The sequence below is a fragment of the Podarcis filfolensis genome (assembly GCF_964270895.1).
Source record: "Podarcis filfolensis genome assembly, chromosome: 12".
In the NCBI taxonomy this organism is placed as follows: domain Eukaryota; kingdom Metazoa; phylum Chordata; class Lepidosauria; order Squamata; family Lacertidae; genus Podarcis; species Podarcis filfolensis.
The window spans coordinates 30,991,237-31,018,011 of record NC_139614.1 but is presented as its reverse complement, the minus strand read 5'-3'; the positions used below and the strand labels follow the sequence as shown (position 1 = coordinate 31,018,011).

The following is a 26,775-nucleotide window of genomic DNA, read 5'->3' as shown; positions in this document are numbered from 1 at the left end:
GTGTTTCTGGTCCTCGATACATATCGTGTCGCTTTCAGATTCTTCTTTTTTTAAACAAAAAACTTGACAACCCTACTTTGATTTTTTTTAAAATACAAGTTTCCAATCCTCACCTCTGACCCAAAATGGTGGAAAACAAACAAAGGAGGAAAGAGACATATTTTTATGCCTTCTGAGGACCAATTCATATCCACTCATGTGGTGAAATAATCGCAAGATGATTTTACTGTGTCAGTTTTACATGGTGAATATTCCTTATGAATGCACATCAGTGTGGTGACAGTTGGTATTTACCATGTCAGTGAGTTTCTTAGTTCTCAGGCTTCAGTAAATACCAGCTGTCACCACGCATGGCACATCCACATCTTTTTTTCCTTGTCAATTAAATTACTTGCCATGTTAATCAAGAAATGGCTTTCCTGTATCAATAATAATAATAATAATAATAATAATAATAATAATAATAATAGTTCTATATTTATTTTAAGTATGTCTATATTGCCTTTAAAAAAAATTGGTCTTCAAAGTGGCTTACCAAGTTAATGTTAAATAATATGGAAACAACACACCTAAAAACAAAGTAACCAAATATCCAAAATAAACTAGACAACAGTGAAGCAGTTCTAGATTATTAGCTTTTAAGAGATGAAGAGAACAGGATACTTTTAGTCTGGTTGTATAAAGGTAACACTACTGCTGCCCAGCACATAGGTTTATAGAGGGAGTATTTACGGGGAGTTCTTTTCGATAGTAGTCCTTTCGATAACTTGCTCCCAAACTGATTAACTCTTTATAGGTTAAAGCAAGCACTGCGAATTGAGTCTGGAAACAAACTGGGAGCCTGCACATATACTGTAGTACTGGTTAAATACGTTCACCACATTGAATCTAGTCGTCATATTCTAGACCAGCTGAAGTTTCTAAACACTTCAGCTGGTCTATATATACAGGGGCATCTCCATGTATAACACACTGCATTAATCAAGCCTAGACACAACCAAAGGAAGAACTGCTGCGAGATCATCTGTTGCTGGAGGGGATGCCATTTTACCCGGCAATATGTAACTTGGTCTTGAGTTCATATACCAAGATTTCTCAAGGCCTGACCAAGCTTTTCATATTGGAGAGTAAGAACTGTGCAGTTCAGGCAGTACTTCACCCCTGAGAGTCCAGGGTGATATGCATAGCAGGCCTTGATCTTGCTTGCTTGCTTTCTCCTCTGATGCCTTCATCACAAGTAGAATGTAAAGAGAAACCCAGAATAACTTACGGTTCATTCATTACCTTCCCACTGTGGTGGAGAAAGCCTTGGAGTAGCGAGAGAAGGAGTGCACAAAATTTATGTACAAAATTTACATTCTATTTTTCTACTGTAGTTATAGTGCTCAGAGCAGCTAACAACAATGTAAAATTTACTACATCAGCTGCAAATAATAATAATAATAATAATAATAATAATAATAATAATAATATCATTGATTATACATACAGCTGGCAGAAGCATCTTTAAAAACAAGTGGTGAGTTCTAAAAACTCTCAACCAACAGACACCAGTATAATCCTATTGATGAAATAGTCTCTCAGAACAGTAAACATTTTTTAGAATAAATGCCAACATTTTCAAGAATTATAGTTTCTCGTTTTCCATGTTTATGGATTTTTTTTGCAAATTATGTTGTTTCTGTGCAACTTAAATAGGAACATTTTCTGCAGCCTTCCAACTCTAAAAAGACTTCACATTTAGACATCAGTGCTAAAGGAATCATTCCACTGTTATCAAGAGAAGCAGTATATCTCTTTCTTTGATGGAAAAAACCCATGGCTACTAATTTTATAGGATGTAGATGTAGATGTAGATATAGATATAAAATTTAAGCCTGAGTTTAAAGTAGTTATTTTATTTGAGTTTAAAAAAGACTAGCTCTAATGCCCAATACTTGTCTGAATTTTGTTTTTCTCGTGGAAGATTTGGCTGGCTCTTTATTAAGAGCAAGGTTTGTTAATACACCGAAGCACTGTTATCTGTCCAGGCAGGAGATTATTTTTATCTCACTGTAATTAGTTTTGAAGATGGTGTTGTGTAAGGAGATGCTTCAAGTATAACCCACCCCACCCCCCTCCCCAAGGCCTACTATATATACATGTTACTTTACAAGTTTTTCCCAGTTTTATTTTTTCCTTGTTATTGGAGATGGGGAGAGCAATGACATTTTGCTGATAGCTGAAAGTCAATTAGCATGCAATCATGCAGCCCTTAACTCAAAGTATGAAGCGAAATCACATAGCCAGAAAGGACATGGTGTTGTTCCACATTTGATAAACCAACAACAAACTCATATCTTCAAGTGACAGCCTTTATGAAGCCAAAATGCCACCATCCATGGCAGAAGCAACTCACTGAGTGGGCCAGTGCTGCTGCACTACCTTCCTGGCAGGTGTGTCGCTGTGGCGTACTGGGATGGCTGAGGCAATGGGGAGGCCAGCACAGTACAAACACACCAGTGGAGCCAATCAGGTCTACCCGCCAGTATGTTTGCACCAAGCCAACTTCTTCACCCCTCTCCTTACCAGTAAGCAATAGGAACCCACCCACTGAGTTGCACCCCATTCGGTGAGCAATTTCTGATTCATGCCTAATACAGAGGTGTACCAGCAGGCTTAGAGGAGCACAAAACTTTGCAGAAGTGCAAAATACTTGCAGGCAGGTGAACTCAACGGGAGGAAACCTAAAACAGTTCAACAAAAACTAAACATGCTCAATGGGCACAGAAGAGAGGGGGAACTGGGTGGAGTACCCTGAACAGGAACACTGCAAAATTTTGCTGCAGGTACCATTTGTTCCCATTGCCCTCTGATTCAGCATAGTGTTAGCTTGTCATCTGAACTCCATTAGTGAGAAACCAAGGCAAATACTTGCTTTCAAAGTTCCTTGCTTCTGCTTCGTGGATGATTGTAGAAACTATACAGAAGGCAAAGAGTTTGTTGACCATTGTATTAATGTGTAGAAGAGTTCTTATTTAATGTTTGTTATCAACTGTTTTAGAATACTGACAGAGAATGTCATGGAGCCTCAGGCAACTACAATAAAAATAACAACTGTTACCTTAAAAAGGTTTGTGAAGAAAGTAACTTGCCTCTGATTCGTTGCTTCATGTGGCATACTAATTATATTTTGAAATGTGGCTTATTAATTCAACATAATTTCTAAACAGCTAATGTTGCTACAGTCCCTCCTTCATTTATTCAGTTGCAGGCCGAAATATGACTACCCACAGGTATAGCAGTTGGGACTTGGACTAGGGAATCCCGTTTTGATCCGAACACAGCTATGGAGTTTAGTAGGCGGCACTGGAATGATCCTTGGTCAGTTCCCATGCAGCCCTCTTATAAAAGAGAGAACATGTACAAAAGCCTCCTTGTATCTGTAGTAGCTGCAGGTTCTTAGAAGCAACTCTGGCAGGAAAGCATCTGTCTAGTCTTCACTTGGATGTGCTTCTGGCAGGAAGAGATCCTTCACTGCTTATTTGGTTCCTTTATTTTTTTGAGACAGGAACGTGGTTTCCCCAGTTGCCTTCCTTCCTTGTTCTTTCTGGCAATAACTGTTTTTTTATGATTCCCTCTCCTAACTTCTGCCTAGAGCAGTCAGTGCCTGAGAGAACCAGGAAAGCAGACAAAGCTGTTAATTTCCTTCTTCCCTTTGGCAAGAAAAGGTGAGATAGATGCTTCTGGCAAGAAGAAGAGTGATCTTTCTTAGCAGGAGCCTGGAGCAAAACGAAGGTGGACAGAAGGCTTTCCAGACATGGCCACTTCCCATGGTCACCCCTCAAGAATCTGTTCAGGTTGTGTGCCACTGCAGGTACAGGGGATGTTTCTGTACACATGTCATTGAGAGGGGATTGTGCATCTTCTGGTAGTCTGTTTAACAGGGTGCTTGTGAGGCAGAATCAGTTAACTCTGCATATTCCCCTGCACTCCTAATAAAAGAAGGATGGGACCTGTGCAAAAGGAAAGAAAGAAAGATATGCAATTCCTGTGATCTTAGCCATTAGAATTCTGCTGTACTTTTAGAATTTAGAACTTTCCAAAAGATTCTACCCTGTGCTTTTTGTTACTAGTGCTTTTTCACGCTTGCTCGCCTTATTTCCCCATTTTTTTTAAAGTTTGTTTATTATTATTTATTTAACAACATGTATATACCACTTACTGGAAGAAAATACTTCTAAGTGGTTTACAATGAAGAGTAAAAGAAAAGTTGAAAACGCCAATAAAAGCAAACATTAAACAAACAAGTTACATAAACAATTAAAATATAAACTAAAACTAGCAATTATAAAACACATAATAAAATTGCAAATCAAGATCACACGTTAAAGTGAAATGCCTGGGTAGGCTTTCTTGATCAAGCAAGCCTACCCAGTTTTTGTTTTGAAAACTGCATCAGTGAGGTCCTATATTTCATTAAGGAGAGAGGATTTCAGAAATGCTTTAATTCTGTGCTTCTAAGACAGGAGAATATGCCACAGATGAAGATGAGGACGATATGGGACCAGTCCTTCCAGGAGGTGATATGGCCATTGAAGTGTTTGAGCTTCCTGAAAACGATGACATGTTTTCCCCAACAGAAGTGGACACCAGCAAACTGGCTCACAAATTCAAAGAGGTAAGGTGGGGGGAGCACGGAGTTTGCTTTTCAGACAGTATTGATTCATACAATTGCAATCTTTGTGGATGGGGATTCCTCTCTGTAAATGATTTAATTGATTTCCCACTGACGTTCAAAATCAATATATGTAAATGGCTGGAGCTAGACTGCTCTTGTTAAATGAGACAAATTTTGTCAGTTCTTTTTAACATGTGTTGCTGTAATGGTCATGCTGTTGTTTTTGTCAGAGGTCTGTAAACAAGCTGGGACAAATGATCAGAATGAAAGCTACATTCCTAAAAAAAAATCACTGAATAGGGCATACTGATTCAGGACCAAGTTGCCTGGGGATTGCAGCCAGATAATTAGTTATAAATCTGATGCTCTCACTTTTCACTTAAACAAATCATTACTGGTCATTTGATTATCCTGGTCTAATGTGCCTACCACAATCCACCAGACTTCAGTATTGCATTTAAAATACTTGCTTGTGCAATCTGCAGTTTAAAATTCAGTTTATGGCTGCAGGCCTATGAACACCTACCTGGCAATAAGTCCAGCTGAATGCAGCAAGATGTTCCCACCTAAACATGTCTTCCCTGCATGCCCTTGCCTTCTGTTTGCCAGAGTGAAGGTGTCGAAAGCTGTTGGGCTCTAAGTGAGTCCCTTCCTTTTGTCCTGGAAGAACAAAGCAAGTTCATTCTGAACTATTTTATCCTAGTGTAACTAGGGTTGGAGTGATAGTAGGAGTATGACCAGGGTGGAAGGGTGGATATCCGAAGGACTTTTGTAGCCTTACGTTGTGATGCTGTGCATGGTGTACTAGGGATGTTTGAGGATTTGGTTTGGCCCTCATTTTTAAGTAAACTGATCTGATTCATGCTTTCCTGGACTAATACACAGATTGGAGCACAGTTACCCTTTTGATTTCTGTGCTGCTTTGAATTTTGCAGTGCAGCTCTAAAAACATACAAAAATATGTGTTAAATGTGTATGATGGGGGTAAAATGTGTACTGAGATAATGTGAATGCTTGTGCTGTTGTTTTTTTTAAAAAAGCAATGATTGGAGATTCACATTGAAACAGGGCAGAACGGATTTAGGAATGAGCATACTGCAGAGCTGTCGAGGACCAGAAATAGAACTGATCTGTCCATTCCTAATGTTTACCATCCAGTTTGGTGGGGCTTACCCCCAGTAGATGTGTTTAGAATTGTAGCCTGGAGATGGTTTTCTTTATTCTTTGGGTGCTGTGTTTTGACTTCAGATATAAGTACACTCACATGCTTTATGTTGCACAACTTTCTCTTGCTGAAACATATCCTTCCTAAAAACCGCAGGATGCTCTTTGGTTTGTCATTAAGGCAGGCTTGTTTGCTTCAGCTGCAAGCTCTGTGGGACCTACTGCGCTATGTTCCGACAGTTATCTGACTATGCAGTCAGCGTTCGTTATTTATTTTTTATAAGAGCGAGGTTCTGTTTTAGTAGCGCAGGAAAGAGAAAACTGATAAAGCCATCTGCACCTGAGCAGATTGTATTTTACAAAACTGTTTGAGGGTCTGTTTGTTTTGCATTATTTACTGAACAGCCTAAATATAGTTCACTTGCTTGTGTAAGTGTTTTCAAAAAAGCAAGTAAGAGGGGGCTAGAAGCTACGTGATGAACTGTAATTTTCAATTAAGCTGTGAAAGTGCTGGATTCATGCGCTGAACACATGAGCGGATCGCTGGACTGTACAGTCTCAGGATTTGGAGATACAGGTTTTTCTCAGTTTAAAATGATGGATTAAACAGCAAGAGTTGCAGGAGAAATAATTTAAGACTTTTGATTGGCTTTAAGGCTAAGTGTTCTGTGCTTCTCTGTTGCCAAATTTATTCAGGCAATTGCTTTTTACGTGGAATTTATAAAAAAGAGGGTGTCTTAGCATATTGAAATCAGATTACTGGAAGAACCACATTTTTAAAGATGAATCTGCCTGGGGCCTGAGATCTGCAGGAGATGCCCTCTTTTGCTTCCTGCCAATATCAGAGCAAGGGCGAGTGTGGCGGATGCACAAAGCCACCCTTCTGATAGTCGTGTCTCTGCCGCCTAATGGAGTGGAGGTTGGGCAAGGTGGTGGCAAGAGTGGAACAGTGCAAGCACACTGGCAGAGCCAATCTGGTGTTCCTGCTGGTGCACCCACACAGCCCCAGCCTCACTGCTTCCCTTTCCCACACCGTCTGGTAAGAGTAAGCTCTGCATGCCCCACCATGATGGCCACACCTGAGTCAGTGGGAACAAGGCCTTTTGGGTTGCTGCTCCCAGACTCTGAAATTCCCTTCCTTCCCAGTGAAGCCCATCTTGTTACCTCTCTAATGGTATTCTGCCAGCAGACCTTGTTCTAACTGACCTTTGGCTGATTGTGGTTGCCTGGTGCTGAATGCTGTTCACTGAATGAGGTCACTTTGATCACGCTGAAAGGTCATAAGTGGGCATAGCCCTTTCTCCGTGACCAAAGGGAGCCCAACCGCAATGTCATGTCTGTGTGTAACAGGTGAAATGCTCAAGCTCGAGTAAATACTGTGGGTAAATGGTGACCAGTTCGTTATGGAGGGAAAGATTGCGCTCTGTATATATACATAATGCAAGTTTGTGTCTTGTGTGTGTAAAAACAAATGTGGCCATGGGAGAGAATGTATGTGCCTAGTGCAGGATGGACTGTGACCATTGCAATACAAGGAGTGAGTACATGCACAGTACATCGGTGTGCGTGCATATTTGTGTGTAAGTGTGTGTGCACATGCTTATGGAAAAGGGGGTCTACTGGAGAAATATGTGCATTCTACTCTGATGAAATCCAGTTTTGTTTTTGCTCTGGCATATTACAGCCCCCCCCCCAAATGTCCAAACACCCACCCTGAATAGTACCTTGTCCAAGTCTGGAGATTCTTCTCCTGCAGTTCATGTGATGGGTGAGGTGGGGGTCACAAGGGTAGACCAGCCGTAAATACCTTCAGTGATTCATCCTGCTGAGATTGAGTTTGACACAGCAGTAGGTTGAAGGTCACAACAGCTTCCTTCCTTGGTTGTAGCCTATATGTGTTGTGTCCTCCATAATGCTTGAGTCTTTTAATAGCCTTTTAGCTGCTCTCTGTGACATGCTTGCTTAATCCGTGTTAGTGAGGCTTTCTAAGAGTATTCATGTGCACGGGGATATTCAAATCTGGGCTGGCTAACAAGCTGAATACAACAATCGGTATTTTCTCCTCTTTCAAGACATTTGACTTGTCCTGGCAGATTCAATGTCCTAATCTGATATTCCGAGAGGCTAGCCAGCAACACTTTTTCTTTAATTAACTTGCATAGACTGAGTCATTTTCCAAGCTAGATATTTTAATTTACAGTCTACTGCACTGCAGCAGTCTTGTGGGCCTTCTGCTGTGTGTACTACAGTATTCAGGTGGCAGCACAGAAGTCTTTTTTTTAAAAAATTGGAGCTCTGGCATCTGCAGCTCACTTGTTCGCTTTGTGGTTTTCCATTTTCAGTTGCAAATCAAACATGCAGTTACAGAAGCAGAGATTCAGAAGCTGAAGACAAAGGTAAGAATGATTACTGGCTACTAGAAAGAGCAATGTTCTTATTTTCAGCTGCTGTAAGTTTGTCTCCAAAGGGAAGCAAAGAAAAGTAAGTTCTCATTGAGAAAACGCAGCAAAAAAAGAAGGAAAAGGTCTGTATGCAGTGGCTCCAGAGAGCTTGTTTTGGTAGAAATAGTTTATTCGAGTCTCAGGAGGATCACGATGACTGTTATTGCAAGGAAAATAGTTGCAATCGCATATTAAATTTTTACTCCTTTCCCCACATCATTAGAGCACTAACAGGCTTGAAAGGGGAATGGTAAAGAATTTGCTTTTAATATATGTAGCAGAAATTGCTTCTGGAAAGGCGAAGTATTTTTTTTTTTCTTATATAGACAAAAGTATGAGGAAGTTAACTCAGATACCACTTCCTTCTTTAATAAAACAGGATTTATGTTATATTAATTAGCCGGCCTTGTTCATAAACCTGTATGAGACATTCATTTAAATGTTTTATTTCAAAATAAAATCCTTTCAGTTTATGTACCTTGCTGAATTCAGAGGATGCCCTCCCCCAATTAAGTTAAAGTACAAGTTTCTTTTAAACTCAGCGTGGACACATAAATGTTTATTTCAAACTGATGTTAGTGAGCCTGTCTGCAAGGAGAAAACATACAAGGGAAATTCCTACATAATTTTTTATAATCTTCCTATTTTGATTTTTTTTTCTCTGCTTCATTTGAAAAAAATCAGAAATCTTCTTGCCAGATTACAGTCTTACTTATCACTAGAAATCCTTGTGCGGCTAATTTTGTTGCCTGCTGAAAATCTTACTGCCTTCAGAGGCTGTTGCACTTGGCTAACATCCATTCATCTGCGATTTGTAAAAATAGAAGTCTTTGCTGTATTTTTTGCATGTTTCATTCTCTACCCCCACAACAAACCCTAAATAAAACAAGTTGTTTTACATGCTTTAGACCCATTTAAATGGAAGTTAAATCCACAATTATAGGCTTAGGTGACAGCCCTTTGATTTTAATGAGCCAAAGGTATACCCACTTTTTCCTGGATTTTCCTAGTGATTTCTCAAGGCCAGGAGTTGTGAACCTTTAAAGCTAGAACCATATTTGGCATGAATGCATTTAGACTGAGGTGTTTAAATACATAACCTACTATAAAGGGGTGTATGGAGTGTTAGGGAAGGGGTGGGGGACACGTTGGGCTCCTTCTTTGTTTGTCCACCTTTGGTCCCCCATGTGCATTCAGCTCTTTCATATGGCTCCTAGAAGCTGGCAGCACCCCAGGAACAGCTTCAACTCACCGACTAAACCAGGTGAGGGTAGCCAAGGGGTCTCAAACCCTTGGTGAGTTAGGGACTTCCCCTGCATGCAACAACAGACTCCGGCAGATTGAGTGGATGAGAGCAAGAGTGGGTCCAAAAGTCATGAAGACAATTTCTGGACCTGCTGTAGAGGGAAGTGAGGGGCAGATGGGGCTCTTCAACTTGGGAACATAGCCCATTTAGGAGAAGGAAAACTCTGATCCTAAACCTCCACTGCTTTGCGGGATATCTTGGGGAGAAGAAAGGGCTAAGGAGTAAATTCTACACTAATCCAGAGTGGGATCCCTAAGGCGGTTGGATGGCACCTTGTATTCTGCCTTCTGGCAGCCAAGCAGGTGCCCAGCATCTTGCTCTGCTTTCCTTTGGACCACACAAGCGAGGCCGAGAGGTGGGGTCCTGTCGTCTGGGCAGCTCAGGACCTCCATACTCACCGCCCAGGGTTGCATCTCAGGGAAGTCACTTTGGTGCTGCTAATGCAGCAGTTTGGCTTCACCCCCCCCCCCCGAGGACTCCCCTATTGTCTCTCGACACAGACAGATGCCAGCAACAACTATAAAAGGCAGATGATTAGTTATTACACACCACTTTATAGCTATGAAAGCTGTTAATAGAGAAGCTTCTTCCAACAACAGTAAATACCCTTCAAGTAGGAAGCAAGTGTTCTGCCTATGGTAATGTTGCACAATAAATTTGTCAAAATAGGCTTCATTTTATCTCTGCATGACTAATTTCCAGTTTGCCTTGTTTAGACACATGGCAAACTTTTGGGGAAAATAATAATAATACAAGCAGTAGTGTGTTCACTTTAAAACTGCAGAAACCTAGGTGGATGCAAGGTGGGAAATGATGCATTTGAGATTATTCATTTAGCCTTAATGTGGTCTAGAAAGTTCTTTAGTGCTCTGAAATTATTACTGCTCTGAACATTATTGTATGCAAGGATAGCCAACATGGTGGGCTGCAGATGTTGTTGGACCCCAACTCCCACCAGCCCTGTTGCCAGTGATAATGGAAGCGGGAGTTCGGCAGCATCTGGAGGGGGCATCTCATTGGTTATACCTGCCATATAACAATAGCACTAGGCTGCTGTTCCTCGTGCATGTTACTTTGAACCAACTGTACCTGAATGTAAAAGCATCTGCCTTCCTCTTTCAAAGCTGCAGACAGCTGAGAATGAGAAAGTAAGGTGGGAGCTGGAGAAGAATCAGCTTCAGCAGAACATTGAGGAGAATAAGGACAGGATGATGAAGCTTGAGAGCTACTGGATTGAGGCACAAACCCTATGTCACACCGTCAATGAACATCTGAAGGAAACTCAGAGCCAGTATCAGGCACTGGAGAAGAAATACAATAAAGCCAAGAAACTGATTAAGGACTTTCAGCAAAAGTAAGCATGAACTGAGATGCAGGTTCGAGCAAAATATGTGTAGCATAGGCATGCAGAGAGCCAGAGAAATAAACCACAGTCCCTGACTTACAACATTTGGCTACAGACCATGGTTTGCTTGGGCTGAAACAAGCCACAATCTCCATATGATCATAGGAAGCTGCCTTAGACTGAGTCAGACCATTGCTGCACCTTGCTCAGTGCGGTCTAACCCTGACTTGTACTGGCTCTCCAGTGTTTCAGACAGAAGTCTCACCTAGACCTGCCTGGAGAAGCCAGGAACTCAACCTAAGGCCTTCTACATGCAAAGCAGATGCTCTGCCACTGAGCTAGAGTCTTTCCCCTGCTGGCCTACAGTCTTTAATTCTGAGCCAGGAATTGTGACTTATTTCTCCATTGTGTTAGCAGGAAGTAGCAAAGAAGGCAAAATCAGCCCTCTTTGGACGTGCAGACAGGGCCAGAGCTTAAACCTTCTAAACATGTATTACCACTCTGGGTTAAATCTGTAAATGTGTAAAAAATGTATACTTCCTAATAGGTTTACTCATAACTTTCCAGATCTTCCAGATCTGTACCTTTTAAGAGATAAAACAAGAGTGGTAAAATGAAAGAGGATTTAATTCCAAGGACACACGCACACACACGCCAACCCACCACTATATTATCTGTGCACCTGCATAATAAATTTATAAGCCTAATTTTAATAATGTGTATTTATTTAGTTTTGCCACTTCCACTGTGGTGATTAACAACTTTTCATAAAGCAAACAAGAGATAATTCAGGTTAATCTCCTACGATGTAGCTTCAGCTTATTCATTTTAATATAAAAGTATTTGCTCCACACATCCTCCCGCTTGCTTCTGCATTCTCATTATTATCAGGTCTTATCAAGACAATACATACTGAAGTGTAGCAGTCCATCAATTTTTTTTCAATATCTATCACGACTGACTCTTGTTCTAACCAGCAAATATATTTTTCCCTAAGAGAACTTGAGTTCATCAAGCGACAAGAGGCTGAAAGGAAAAAAATAGAAGATCTGGAGAAAGCCCACTTTGCAGAAGTTCAAGGTTTACAAGCTCGTGTAAGTAATTTTCAGTATTTTAGTTTATTTCATGACTTTATTTTGGAAGCATTGTTGCCATTTAGGAGTAGGTGTGGCTGTAGGGATTTTCACACGCATTCAATGAGTGCACAATCTGAGTACCTCTGTACACAAATAGTTGACAGCTGTATACATGTAAGGTTAAAGTAGTGTACAGTCTGTCTGCCTATATGAACAGTAGTTGAGCTGTTCAGATCAACAAGTATTCACCAGCTCAACAAGCCTGTTACAAATGTTTTAAAAAAGCAGACAACAGTACTATACTGCATGGGGATTATCACTACATTGCAACAGGGTAGCACAAAGCAACTGATGATATATAGTTTACCAATACATGGGTCGAGTACGGGCATAGGCAAACTCGGCCCTCCAGATGTTTTAGGACGACAGCTCCCATAATCCCTGACCACTGGTCCTGTTAGCTAGGGATGATGGGAGTTGTAGTCCCAAAACATCTGGAGTGCCGAGTTTGCCTATGCCTGGTATATTAACAGTTCTAAATGTCTGTGTGGTACTAAATACATGCATGGTAGTGGTTCTGTTCATCTGATGAATGGGAAAGGTTTATTTTACCCCATTTTTCCATGCATAAGACAACCCCTATTGTTTTAAACCCAAAATTAAGAAAATGAAACCCTAAAACAAAAGTGAAAATCTGGATGATTGGCGGCAGCAAGTTGTTGATCTTTTTTGGGGCGAACGCCCTCAAAGTTTCCAGCATCAGGTGCATGCCGTGCCCCGTGGTGCAGAAGCAAAGGGAGCGCCTGGGGCACCACACGCTCCCCCTCGGTGGCAGCTGCTGCTGCGGGGAAGCAGGCTCCCAAGCAAGGTGCCAAGGAAGAGCCAGGGGAAGGCAGCAGCCACTCTGCCATGCCGTCGAGCAAACTTGAGCTGAGGAAGGTGGTGGAAGGGTTGGGGGCAGGGTGGGTGTTTGAGTGGGGAAGAGGGGAAAAAAGGAAGGAAGGGCAAGGAGAGGTAGCTGAGGCAGCTCTCAGCGGTGGTGGCAGCAGCTGCTCTCGATTCAGTGGTTGAGCCAGCGGGGGCTTCAGGAGACGGGGGGGGGGGAGGGGGAACGGCAGCAGGAGGTACCGCCTTAGCCTGCCCAAGCCAAAATCCCAGACATATGCTTAAATATTTTAAAAAATCCCCCAGATGCCACGTTCCATGTACAAGACAGCCCCCAATTTTCTACTTTTTTTTTAGCAAAAAACCTCGTCTTATACATGGAAAAATACGGTATTTTATTTATTTTGCTAACAGTTAACTTCATTTGTCCTAGATCAGAGAACTGGAAACAGAGGTTTTCAGGTTACTGAAGCAAAATGGGAGCCAAGTTAACAATAACAACAACATTTTTGAAAGGCAAACATCCCTTGCAGAAGTCTCAAGAGGCGATGCCATGGAAAACCTTGATGCAAAGCAAGTGTCTTGCCTGGATGCCTTAAGTCAAGGTTTGTTTGAACCAGATGATAAGCTTAAGGATTGCGTTGTTTCTGTGTGACGTAGTTGAACTGACTTGAATGTTTTCGGAGTGGTCGCATTTGCATGATGTGGTAAGCCGTATACCATGCTTTACTGTGTACAAGTCAGTTGTGTACCCTTTGCTCCATCTCAGTTGTACTTAGGAGAAATCCCTTACGTAGTGTTAGTTCTGAACCAGGAACCATGGATTGTTTCACTCAAACCAACTATGGCTGGTAAGCCAAGGACAAACCTTTGCTTATCGTCATCCACTGGAGCCAACTCCAGGGGGCTGTGGGTTCTTTGGCACCCACAATAATGTATTTGTGGGGCTGAGCCCCCACAGAGTCAATGGGCAAAGCTGAAACCCGTCATTGCAGGCACCCACAATCTTTGGCGTGAGATGGCACCTATGTCATCACCATTTGTTTGAAGTGAAACAAAGCACAATCCCTGCTTCAGACATAATGTATTCAGACATGACACTAAGCCAGAGATTGTGGTTGGTATGACTGGGGCGAAGCGAAGCAGTCACCAGGGACGTGAATATGGTGATGGTTGATGGCTCTCTGTGACATAAAAATGTGGCCAGCGTAATGTATGATGTGGTGACCCATCTGTAATACTATCATACATAATTTCATAATGCCTGTAAAAGCACATGTATTCCGTTCAGTTATATTTTTATCCCTGTTCATTGTTGACATTGCTAATAAAAAGGTTAAGAATATAAATCTATATCTCCTCTTCTATATCCTATATCTGGGTCTTTTAATGTTGTGTACTTGAGAACAAAACATCAGAATTTTCAAAAGGGGTCTTTTATGTGCAAAAATAAACAAATCGTTCGTGTAAAATGTATGAGCGTGTCTCTCTCTCTGTGTTGATAAATATGTACAGTTTACATGTACAAACGAATGTATTTGGGCCAAAATAGATCAGTGCGCAGTCATCCAAGTACCAAAAGTACATGAAGACTGCCATTCTCTCCCCTAACATGTCACCACTAGCTTTCCTTTAGTCCCTTTCTCACACTAGTTTTCTCTGATCTGTCCTGGATATGGAACATGACCGAGGAAAAAACGCCTGCAGGAAGTAAGTCTCAGTGTGTAATTTTGGCAGATGCACACTTCAGCACACACCTGCCATCTTCACATGTGGACACGAACCCCCATATGTGTATGAGAACCTCCATTCGTCATAGGAGCAGCATATCTGCTTGTACGGCCCTTTGCTGGTTATGCATAGGCTTTCGACTGTGGCTGTACCTTAATAGATTCTTTATAATTTTCTTTTAGCGAATGTCCTTAGCATGTAGGTTTTTAAAGAGAGGAAATAAGAACAGAATGTTGTGATGTTGAGGGTGTACACGAGTCTCTAGAACTGAGTGCTCTGATGTTCAGTGCATATATAAGTCCATCATGACAACTGCTCTGCTAACAGAATTGCAAGTGTGTAATGGAACTCTTCATTAAAGGCCCTGGTTTTGAGGCCACTTCATTCAGTGCACATAAGCACTTTCTACAAAGGAAACAATGTGAAACCTATGTGCAGTGGTAGGCCCATCACATTTCATTGTCCATATACATTCTGGGAAAGCTTAATTTGCTATAGCACGCTATGGCATTTCCCCATGTACATAAGGGTGAAATATATTTGTGTAGACATGATCAGCATCTACATGCTGTTTCCTACACAAAAAAGTGTTTTCCATGTCAAGAATGCATATTGGGTGAAGTGAAGGTTTTGCCCACAACTCTTAGTTAAAAATCCATCGTATCTGTGTGATTGAACTGTCCTATCGATAACTGTGAGCAAATGCAGTATAGCTAGGGCCAAGCTTTTACTTAAACTTTTGATAGGTGAAAAATAGGAATAGGGAGCCAGAGGCCTTCCAAAGGTTGGTGGACTCCAAGTCCCATCAGCCCCAGCCAACATGGCCAATGGTTAGGTGTGACAGGAATTGTAGTCCAAGAATATCCAGATGGCCACAGGTTCCCCTTCCCCGTATGATGCAAAATGTTCAAAAAATAGCTGTTGGAGACCATCTATCAGGCTGAAATGCTTTTTTGAGAAATAGTGGCATACAATAAGGGAGTATTTTCTTAGCCTATGGCAACTCCGTAGGGCGTTCTGAGTCATGAGACCATTGTGCAATTCAGGCAAGAAGCAGCTGTTGCAAGAAATGTTAAGCATTTGACTAGGAGCAGGAAGTATCTCATTCCTCCTCTGCTCCTTAAGAAATATACACTTTATTTAGATGTGTGTTAGAAACTGCTAGTTGGTCTCTCCACCCCTCCCCTTCCAAGGAAATGATAATAGATATCCTCCTCTGATGTTTCAGAGCATGGTAATGCAAGATGGTGGGAATCCTCATGGACAGTATTATGCTCTAAATGCATGATTTATTCCTATTTCAAAGACGGAATGAATTACTTGATGGTGAAGTCTTACAGCCTGTGTGTGTGTGTGTGTGTGTGTGTAGTGAAGAGAGAATCCTAGATTCCTATAAAATCTCAAAAGCTCTCAACAGTTATACCAATAACTGAATGTGGCCTCTGCCCAATGTGATGACAAGTTATGCAATGGAGGCAGATTTCGATTCTAGTCTGAATAGCTCAGTTTGGAACCTGGGTCTTGTTGCTGCCCCATGCCACTTCCCTGGGACCCCTCTTAACAGTGCCACTGCCATTTTCTATTCTATAACACCATTTTAGAAGAGGCGGCATGCATGCTATGATTAATGCTATAATCCTCTGTCCATAACCTGCTGGCTTGAAAGCCTTGCCGTGTTTGTTTTCTTAAAGCAACTTTTTAAAAAAGAAAGTACCATGCACATAAATGTGGTGCTTTTAAAATGTCAGTAGCAATGCAGTTAATTCTGTAGTTTCAAATTTCTCAGGAAAGCTTTTGAGTGAATGCCACCATGTATCATGTTACTATTTACTTTGCGGGTTAGTTATAAAACTTCCTCCTTTGTCACCCTTCTGTTTGGCACATTACTCTGAGCGTGTTGCGCGGAAAATAGACTTCATAGATGCGTAACCCTGAAGAAAGAAAATAGGAGCAAAGAATTAGTTTAGGCTGCAATCCAAAAGGGTTCACGTATAACCAACATTTTTTTGTAAAAACAACAACAACCCTGAATTACTGTTTGTTTTGATGCTGCTTCTTAGAGCAGCCTGACTTCTGTCTTAACTCCTGTACATTCACAAAGTATTTTTCGGAGTCAGGGAGATAAACACTATGTGTGCAGTGTTGGAGAAGAGACCACAGCTCAGTGGCAGCGCATCTGCTTTGATTGCATGTCCAGGGCAACATGGCACCTGGACACGCAATGCACCCTTTCTGGAATCCTGGGGAACCACTACTGAGCTGGGTAGCTTCCTGTGACTGCCCTAATTGCAAAGTCCCCAAACTGCTCTTTGAACCTGAGATGGTTTATTAAAGCTCAATTGGAGTGGCAAGAGGGACAATTTTTCTAGAGGAGGATCAAGTGTGTGAACACACCCCAATATGTATTGCTGATTTTCACCTGACTTCTTCCCTCTGCCCCATTGGGTTGTTGCTGTTCTCTTTATATTAATCACGCTGAAATATTCACTTGGCAAAATAAGTTAATTCCTGTTAACCTATTGCATTTCTTCCTGAATCCTCCCTTGACTATAAATAATTGCTTCAGCATAATTGCCTTCAGGAGTTAATTCTCTCCTGCCCCTCCTTTTAAATTGAAATCCTCTCTAAGTACTCTTTGTGAGGCATTAAGGCTATTATTGTTTCAAACACCTTATGAAGATCTTTTGGACTTAGGTAACCATAGTGACACAAAAGGGTACATGCTGATTCCATTTGCGCAATCAGCAGCAAAAGTCTCAGCTGACTCTGTCAAAACCATGTTTATGCCGATCGGGTCCCATCTTGCCTGTGTACTTACTTACTTTGAATACTTTGGCTTCACCTAATGGATCAGGTGTTTTTTTAATATTGGGGGGGCAGTGTGGGTTATATAAGCCTTTTTGCAGCAGTTTCTCATAGGATATAATTACATATGTACTTCTATTACAAACTGAGGGGCAAGCTAGACATGATATCGATTGCAAGATCACAATTAACATGCTTGATTTTTAACATTTAAATAGCAACCAAAGGGTCATGTGATCAGGACTCCAATTTGTGAGGAGGTTAACCCTCTCCCTGCACACACATGTGAACTGTGATCCATTTGAAAACCACACCCTCCTCCTAAAGCAGCTATTTGCACTTAGAGAGGAAGCTTCCATTGGCAGGACTACAGAGTACAGCAAAGGATTAACAGACATCCCTACACACTGTTGTACAAATCTTGATCTCCCCACTATATTTTTTTTAACAACTAAGTACAAATTTATATGAATGAAGTCGTTGTGACTTCTCTCATGGAATGCTGGGAAGTGTGTTTTGTTGATGATTCTGCAAATTCTCTGAAAATATCCTAATACAGTGTACTTTGATCTCCAGATGTTTTATCTCCTGTCATCTCCAGGCATAATTCCAGGCGAGGGATTATGGGAGCTATGATCCAATAAAACCTAGGGACCAAAGTTTGAGAAACACTCAGTATTCCCTCACAGATCTACAGCTCCCAGGGTTCTTTATTTTTCCGTGGGTCATCATTGAGAAGGTGGCTTTGAGGTGTTTTGGCACCTGGGGCAAAATGCCCCACTGCTGCCCCCGTGATGGGAGCGGGGCATGAGGCTCTGTAAGGGCTTCCCCTCAAGAAGCCCTTGCAGAGCCTTGCCACCCTGCCGGGTTGGGGCAGGGAGATTCAGCAAATGATTCTTAAGGAGAAGCTTTCACCGAATCTCCTCCTTCCCACCCAGAGACAAGGCTCTGCAAGGGCTTCTGCACAGTTTTGGAATACACAAAAATTGATAGCTCCCAAGTTAACAAAGAAAGTGACCATGGTAATCCCCAAAGGAAATGAACAAGCAAATTAACTTAATAACCATGACAAGGAAAAGGTCTAAAATCACTAGACAATATAAACAATTAGTGGATATTTTTTTCAATTATCAAAATAGGTGCCTAATTTAAGGTAAAACAATTTTTGTCTTCATGTGGCCAGGACCAAAGCATTTGCCAGTTCCAAATCAGCAGCTGCATTTTTTAAATCTGGTTCCATTCCAAATGTAGGTCAGTGTAGGGGTGCAGTTTGTGTGTCATATGCTCACCTCTTTAGCTATTACATCATATGCAGGTGTGTGAGCATAGATGGGATGGTACTGTGGCTCTTGAGTGTTTATAGTTTTAAGAACCTGTATTGCTTAGAGTTCTTCTTTAAGCATGAATCTTCTTTGCTCTGACTTCTGTTTTCATATGTACTATCTTAAGTAGAGTCATACCGGCAAGGTAGCTGTCTTAAACCACCACACTTCAGTGGCTGAACTAAACTGCCCATCAACTAGCTGTACTTTATAATACAATGGTTTTCTATTTCGCTTTCCATGGGTCCTCCTGAGACTTCAGCATCTTCTGGTGCTCTCATTTCCATGCAGCAGCTCCAAGGTTGTACACGATCTGATGACAACAAAGGGACAATGGTTTCCACTGAAATAAGGGCATGACATTTTGAGCAGCATGTATGAAAATACGGCTTGAGTTGTATAGAATTGCAGACTCTATCTCCAGATAGTGGCATGTTTCAATGCAGGTCGTGATTTTCTATTCTCTCTCTCTCTCTCGAAAGATTTTAATGAAGCAGTTCCCGAGACAGAAAGGCTGGACTCAAAAGCACTGAAGACTCGAGTTCAGCTTTCAGTGAAGAACAAAAGGTCAAGACCAACTAGAACAAGACTGTATGACAGTATCAGCTCCACAGATGGAGAGGACAGTCTTGAAAGAAAGGTGATTCTTCTCTCCCCTTCCCAACCTTCTCATCAGTTGTTTCCTTTCACCATGCTCCCTCCCTGGTGGTGTTTACTAATTTGTGATGAAAATGTACAATGAAAGAAAGTATTTCTTCTCCCAATTTGAAGGTAAAACACCTGTGTTCTTTCAGCAGTTTCAAGACTTCTGATTTAATTTTACACACATTCTGATGTGCTGTCTTTCATTATTTCCTCTCCCCCCAATATGTTATTAATTATTTTTATTCAAACCCAACTGAGTTGATGGTTAGCAGCTAATTTTATTTAGCTTCAGAGAGCTTGAAATGCTAATCCTTGCAAAGGAAATGGTTACAAATGGAAAGCAGATAAGGGAAAAGCTTAACGGTGCAAAATGATCGGAATAGTGCTCCAAAAGGAGACACGGGTTGGAAAGCAGGTGCCGAAGAGGTGAACTTGCGCTTTCAAAGTAACTCGCGGTGTGGTTGGTTCCTGAAATGCCATAATCTGCTTCACAATCTCTTATATCAACAGCCTTCGCGCAGTTACGGTAGTCCCATGCACATTACCAAACCACCTCTGCCTATGTGTATGAGAGCCTCCTCACCTGCATCAGATTCTGGTGCTTCCTCCCTTTCCCCCGTGGCTAGCAGTGCAACGTTTGCATTTGACAACATAACTGGAAACCAGGACGAAGGGCGGCCGTACACGAGTGTTGTATGTTCCCGTGGAGATACTCCACTCTCCTCACCTTCAAAATCCTGTCTAAGCTACGAAGCTTCACCTGTGCATCATCCAACCAGCAGGAGTATCTTCCATGATGAAGGTATAGCTGTGATTTTGCATGCTGCTGCGTCACTTTTCTCGCTATATGTAATGAGTTCAGTTGTCGGTGGTTGTGTCCGTCTATCGCCTCCCAGAGAGGGTCACCTGGCTCCCCACACTACGGTCTCTTAGGTACCAGGCGAATACATTTTTGTTCTCATAGGCCTTTTAAACATGTCGGTGTTCATAGATATTTGCTAGCTGTTTTATGTTGCTTTTAAGTTGCTGTGTTTGTGTTGGTTTTACTTGTCTTTTATTTATTTGTAATAGGTTTAAGGGGTCAAATATTGTACTTTAGTTTGTATTTTTAGTTATCTGTAAACCACCCAGAGAACTCAGTTATATGGCTGGTAGATAAATGTAATTTTGAAAAAGTGGTCATAAATTAAGGTTCCAACAAAACATTTTATGCACTTCCCTAATTAGAAAGTCTGGTTTTCTCCTCTTTGTCATTCTGAGCTTTTAAACCGTTTAGTTAAAACCATTGCTTTTTTTCTAAGGCTGATTTTGGAATGAGTGAGTTGGGAGATACAATTAGAATATGTCTCAGTTATTTTAAACACTTGCAGAATTCTGTGAAATACAGTCTGCCTTAAATCAAGGGCACACAATTTAGTTTGGGGAGAACTTATTTTAGATTTGTTCTGAAGCCTAGCAAAGTGTTTTAAGTACAATGTCAGGAATTCACATTCTGCGAGAGAAGGTCCAGTGCTTTTGTATCTAATTGTGGTTGACGTTTCAGAGATGGATTGAATCGATGTATTGCACTTCAGAAGTGAAGGTGGTAGAAAAGCTCATGTTTTAGTTTGTCTGCCATCTTCATGGAAGAATACATAGCTCAAGGAAATTCTTGCACATATACAGCTCTCAAAGTATGATCCAGAACATAGGGAATTGCCTTATGCCAGGCTGACAAAAACTAGTGGGTTGTGACACCACCCACTCTCTGAATTGTGTGAATTGGTGCCTCAGTCTGTGGGGGGTTGTAGTATAACTATAGAGTCTTGAACTCAATTACTGTTCTTCCTTTGTATTCATCATCTCTTTTGTTCCTAAAAACTCACATACGCAATCAGAATTGCTCTCAATGACCCCACTCAAGCAAGAATCGCTTAATAATGATTATTCCTCAATAATGTTTAATCACTGGAGAATCCCGTGTTTTTCCTGCCAGGAGTGTTATACAAGCAGCATTAAGTGTAAAAGCATATTTTAATGAATATGTTAGAATCAAAGTGAAACCATTTGCTTCAGCATAGAAATATTTGAATGTAATAAGACCTCTTTTGCAAGTGTTTCTAATTGGGCCACAGCAATTCTGTGCTCCAGTAGGAAGCATTTGGTAATTTGAAAGTTTCCCCCTCCTTTTCTTTTACAATACAATGCAAGAGATTGGGGGGGGGTCATTTTCAGCCTGGGGGCCTCATTTCCCCTTAGGCAGTCTTCCAGGGACCATGGGCAACAGGTGTGACTTGCCTTCATGCAGAAGGCTGCAGGGCAGCCACGCACAAGCCCACGGTTTCTAGACAGGCAACTCCCCATTTACGTAGCAACGTGTGTTTAAGTGAAATCGCATATATTTGGAACACCATTGAAAAAGCCGGCAAACTTCTAAACCTCTGGAAACCCTTTAAAAACCTTTGAAAAAACCAAAAATCCATCAAACTCCACCACAATTGTTCTCTCCAAACCTCCTTGCTCAAACTCCCAACTCTCTGTAGGCCTCAAAGGTTGGTGCAAAGGCTTCTGCAATTGCACTTTCAAAGGTTTGTGGGATTGCTGGGTGCTGTTTTGTGCCATTTTTGTGCTCTTTTAGGGGCGTTTTTGCCCCCTTTCCGTGCCACTTCTGTGTTTGCGGTGATGCACAGCCGTTCATACCTTGAATGCGCCTAAGTGGGGACTTGCCTGTACTTGCATCTCTCCAACCAGGCAAGCGAGAGTACTGTTCTTGGGCATGTTCCACTGTTCAAGGACACATTCAGCCAGGCAGAGGACGGAAGGCTGTGGCCTAGGGACAGTGGGCCACAACTGGGGAGAGTCCTGTGAGCCAGCTAGAGAGGCCTGGAGGGCTCCTTTTGGCACCCGGGCCTGCTAGCAGAGGACTATGTTACACTTTTGATGTCAATCTCCTACTCAGTAAATTCAGCACAAGCACCAGACTGTTTCAACTCCAACCCCTTTCCTAGCAGTCTAATGTAACCCTAAGGCCCCCTAACAGTTACAGAGCCGTCAGATGTATTAACCCCATTAGGCGTGTGGCATCTTGCCAGAAGGGGACATTTGCAGTCCGTCTTCCTTCTCTCTCAAACACACGGGCGCCTGTGTGCACCTAGCAGCTTCTCCGCATCCCCTCTGTTGTTTTAAAATACCTTTTTGTTACGTTCCCCTAGATTTATATAGTTTGCTTGCTCTTGTTAACACGGGAAGTTTGCCCTTCGTGATTTAAAAGCCTTTCTGCATTTCTCACCCCAGGGGAGGTTTCGAAGTGCACTATAAAAATAGCAGTACATTTGTAACAGCGCAAATACACCTTCTGACCAGGATCCAAGGAGCCCTTTTAGGCGCATGCAAAGTCTTGCTTGCACAGCAGGCTTTTCACCTCTTTGTTTCTGAAAAGCAGCTGCTTGCTGTGCGTCAAAGGGTGTTTTTGAGGCTTCCACAGCATTCAGGGCTGGCTTGATGGGTGGCAGGTTTGCTGTTGGGGAGGAAGGGACTTTGAAGCCCATGTGTTTCTGTGGAGTGTTGCACCTCTTTGGGTCCTGCCTTGCATGTCTGTATGCAGACATGCTCATTTCCTCGCATCTCTTCCTGAAAAAATTACCAATACCATCTATCGCAGCTGGGTTATTTGCTTAGAGCTGCAAAGAACTGGTATACAGAAACAGAGCTTCTCTCTACATTAAAAAAAGAAAGAAAGAAAAATGGGCCCGGGGTCCTGAATTTTACATTAGCAGCATCAATACTAATTAGCCATTGCAGTAGATATCACTGAAATGTGTCTTAATCTTTCTGTCTTTTCTTGTATCTTTCAATGTTATGCAGGCACACATTATCACTGCACATAGTATTTCCTTTTACTCCAGTTTTCTTTGGACTTTTAATTACTTATGAAGTGTAAGCTTTTGTATGTATGTATGTATGTATGTATGTACATACATGTATGTATGTATGTATGTATGTACGTACATGATAAATTAGCAAGTCATCCACAGCCCTTTTGTTGGGATTGAATGGTGGCAAATAGGCAAGTAAGCTACATGAAGAATTTGAGACGTAGTTGAGATTTTTCTAGTGATTGTGCAAAAACAAGAACTGATTGTTGCCCAGGCTTATGATCTAAAGAATCTACTACTAGCACAGAGGGAAGATTCTCATGCGACCTTCTTAAAAATGTTTTCACTACAGCAGTTCCCACTGCCTAAGAAGCAAGCCACAGTTCAGTTTAACAAGCTGCTTGTCTCTTCAGCTGTTAAACGTCAACAAAGGTTTTGACCGAACCTGATGACCCCCCTCTGTATGCAAATACAGATTTTTAGATTACAGCAAAGGTCTTTCCTAACAGACATATGGTCCATACATTTACGGTCAACGTTTTGCCTTGTTTGAATAATAAATGTTCGACTTGTTATGATTTTGGGGGGTTGTGTGTGTGTGTGTGTGTGTGTGTGTGTACGTGAATTTTTCTGGATGCAAAAACAAAGTGCTGTTTTAATGGTAAAACACAAATGGCTATAATGAACTGTGTTTTTTTTAATGTACAAATATGTCCTAGATGGTGCCACAGGTATACAATCCCCAAGAACATCCAGCCCTTCTACGGGGCATATAAGGACAATAAAACAAAAGTTTGTGGACTTGGGGTAAGCATTGATTTCTCATTAACGAAGATTAAAACCTTTTTTTAAAATAAATAAATAAATGGTGTACTACCTTTTGGACACTCTTTTGACTCTTTTAACGTTGTAGGGCTCCCTTGAGAAGGAGTTCTAACAAAGGCAAGAAGAGGAGGGAGAAGGAAGCAGTTAGGGTCTCTACTGGCTGCAGGTATGAGTGAATAGCATGGGTATAACCAATTTCAGGCCCAAATAAGTCCTACTGTGTTGAGTGGAATTTTCTTGCTCATAAGTGTGCGTTGGATTGCAGTCTTACTGTCTCCCAGCCTTCAAGCTGTGTAATTTACACGAGCCCCATATAGAGAGCACTGCAAAAGTCCAGACTAGTTGTAACCAAGGCATCAACAATAAAGGCTAGAGCTGCTCCCCCCGCCCCCCCCCCCCCCGGCTACAGTTGCAGCCACCAAACTATCTGTGGCTGGTAAAAAAAGAAAGTGCTACATCTCTTTCAACATCTTACTTCATAGTAGTTTTTGTTAACTTGTTTAGGACTACCAAAATAGCCTGTACAGTGAAGAACAGTTAATATTTCAGGCAATAGCTGAATACCATGAAATTATTATTCTTTGCTGTATAGTTGATGGTAGGTTTTTACTACTTTGTGCTGCCTCATAAGATGTACTGCATGTGTTCCAGTTACAGGTAGGTAGCCGTGTTGGTCTGCCATAGTCGAATCAAAACAAAATTTAAAAAATAAAAAATAAAAAAATTCCTTCCAGTAGCACTTTAGAGACCAAGTAAGTTAGTTATTGGTATGAGCTTTTGTGTGCATGCACACTTCTTCCTTTACTCTTTTTTTGTCTGCGGCGACTTTATAGTTTTTAAATGTCTAATCTATGTGCATTACTACCTTGTGTTAAACAGGACAACTAAGGAGCTGCTGGACTGCTCATCAAGTAGAGTGTCTTTAATCAAGCGGTCCTCCTCTCTCCCACATAGTCCCATTCCATTTGCATGGTATGGAGAGAGCAGCAGGAGATCCAATTCTTCCAGCAATCTGCCTTCACCTACCAGCTCAACTGATCCTTCCTCTGAAAACCTAAGTCCAGCTAAAAAGGGGTCCAAGGTAGAAAATGCAAAGTACCTCCTCCCCAGTGCATGGAGTGGCTTAAGCGAGGTTGCTATTACTGGCTTAACGCAAAGGATCTGCGTTATAGTAACTGCAAGCAACGTGTTCATTGTTCAGCAAAAATGTGATATGAGCATTCCAGGTTGTCTTCTGTGTCTCTTCAATGAATGTTATCAGAGTAATTTATATGCTAGTGTCAAACTGCCAAGTTCAACGTGGGCTTGATGCCAGCATATATAGCTGGACAGTCTTTGTTCGGACTTTTTAATGAACTTGCTTAATTTGTAGATGTGTAGGGGGGTCAGGAACCATGGCAGGTAACAGCTGCAGCTCTTTGGCTTTCTTGGATAAAAATGAACCCTTGGGAATCGTAAGCAGGAAAGAAAGGAAAGAGGGAATGTGCAACATGTAATGTTCGAAGTTGCTAAGGGGGGAAAGAAGGAACAGGAGCACCCACTGCCCTGTTAAAAGCCTATCACTGTATTTGCAAACCCAAACTGTAGGGGATACCTTCTTCTTTCCCAAAGCTTTTGTTCCATAAAATTATATTGAAGCTTTTTCATAATACAATACAATACAATACAATACAATACAATACAATACAATACAATACAATACAATACAATACAATACAATACAATACAATAAAAAAACAAACTATTCTAAATGAAAACAAAAAGGAAAGAGAGAGAGAGATCCATGTTCCAGAGCATGGTTTGAAGGCACATGATGCTGCAATCTTGCAGAAATTAAGCACAAATTAAGCTTGTGCAAAGAACCCTCTCCTCCTGTAATATCCAGAAACTGTTGATTGGCATGGCCTCATTGCTCCAACATCCATTTTGCTTTTTTTAAAAAAATCCTGCAATTTTTATTTTGTTTTATTTTTGCAAGTTCTCACCTAAAGTGCAAGTAAGTATTTTGAGCCACACTGAAATATGTTGCTTTGACTACCGCATTGATTGTAGGGTCAGCTTTAACACATCCCACTGAAATATTGGCACATTTTAAACAAAATGTCGCTGTTCCATCTCTTCATTACTTTGTCATTCCTGCTCCTTTCACCAGACAAGATGTTCCTGTCAAGCATCTTGGGTATTACGTTTAATTCCATTTTGAAGTTCTTCTGAACTAAGAAAAATTGAATTGTTTAAAATGAATGTTGGTCCTTTTTTCCTTTTAACGTGGTTGCATGTTGCTGTTAGCATGGTAGCTTGCAAATAATATTTTGTGCGGCGATGTTACATGCTCCACGTATTAGTCGTCTTCATCTCTGCAGCATTCCTTGAGAATCCCTTTGACCAATATGAGGGTGAAAATGAAATTCAGATAGTTTGTGTGATCGTTGTGCTCTGTAAACATGCCTTGGTTGATGTGTAGCCAAGCTGAGACTGCCTCCAGTGCAAGATGCTGTCTGCCAGTCAGTGTGAGCAGTACTGAGCTGGGTTCTTCTCAATATAAGGCAGCTTCCTATGTTCTCCATTGAAACAAAACCATATTACACGTCTTCCATTCATATTAATAAGGTCTGCATAGGCCAGGTTTCACGGGTCTTTTACTGTTCTTTCCTGCACACTGCTTCTGTCCTTTGTGAAATGTGTGAACTGGACTTTTGTGTCTATGAACTGAACT

The 26,775-nt window shown here is 41.4% G+C and overlaps 1 protein-coding gene across 21 annotated transcripts in view; it reads left to right on the top strand.

Moving 5' to 3' along the window:
* Positions 1–26,775, top strand: part of PPP1R9A (protein phosphatase 1 regulatory subunit 9A) — a 150,026-nt gene that overhangs the window by 107,479 nt on the left and 15,772 nt on the right. For 7 of the 21 annotated variants that reach the window (XR_014540308.1, XR_014540309.1, XM_083578464.1 and 4 more), the window contains 6 exons: positions 4,505–4,660; positions 8,167–8,220; positions 10,696–10,925; positions 11,914–12,010; positions 13,311–13,482; positions 19,218–19,375. Coding sequence is in view for 17 of the 21 variants with exons in the window: in XM_083578464.1 (XP_083434590.1) it covers positions 4,505–4,660; positions 8,167–8,220; positions 10,696–10,925; positions 11,914–12,010; positions 13,311–13,482; positions 19,218–19,375 (867 nt within the window). In the remaining 4 variants the exon portion in view is untranslated. Of the gene's footprint in view, positions 1–3,043; positions 3,113–4,504; positions 4,661–8,166; positions 8,221–10,695; positions 10,926–11,913; positions 12,011–13,310; positions 14,349–19,217; positions 19,376–19,890; positions 20,183–23,953; positions 24,042–24,147; positions 24,226–24,938; positions 25,141–26,775 lie in introns of those variants that run through there. The other 14 variants (XM_083578457.1, XM_083578469.1, XM_083578468.1 and 11 more) reach the window with 4 other exon arrangements.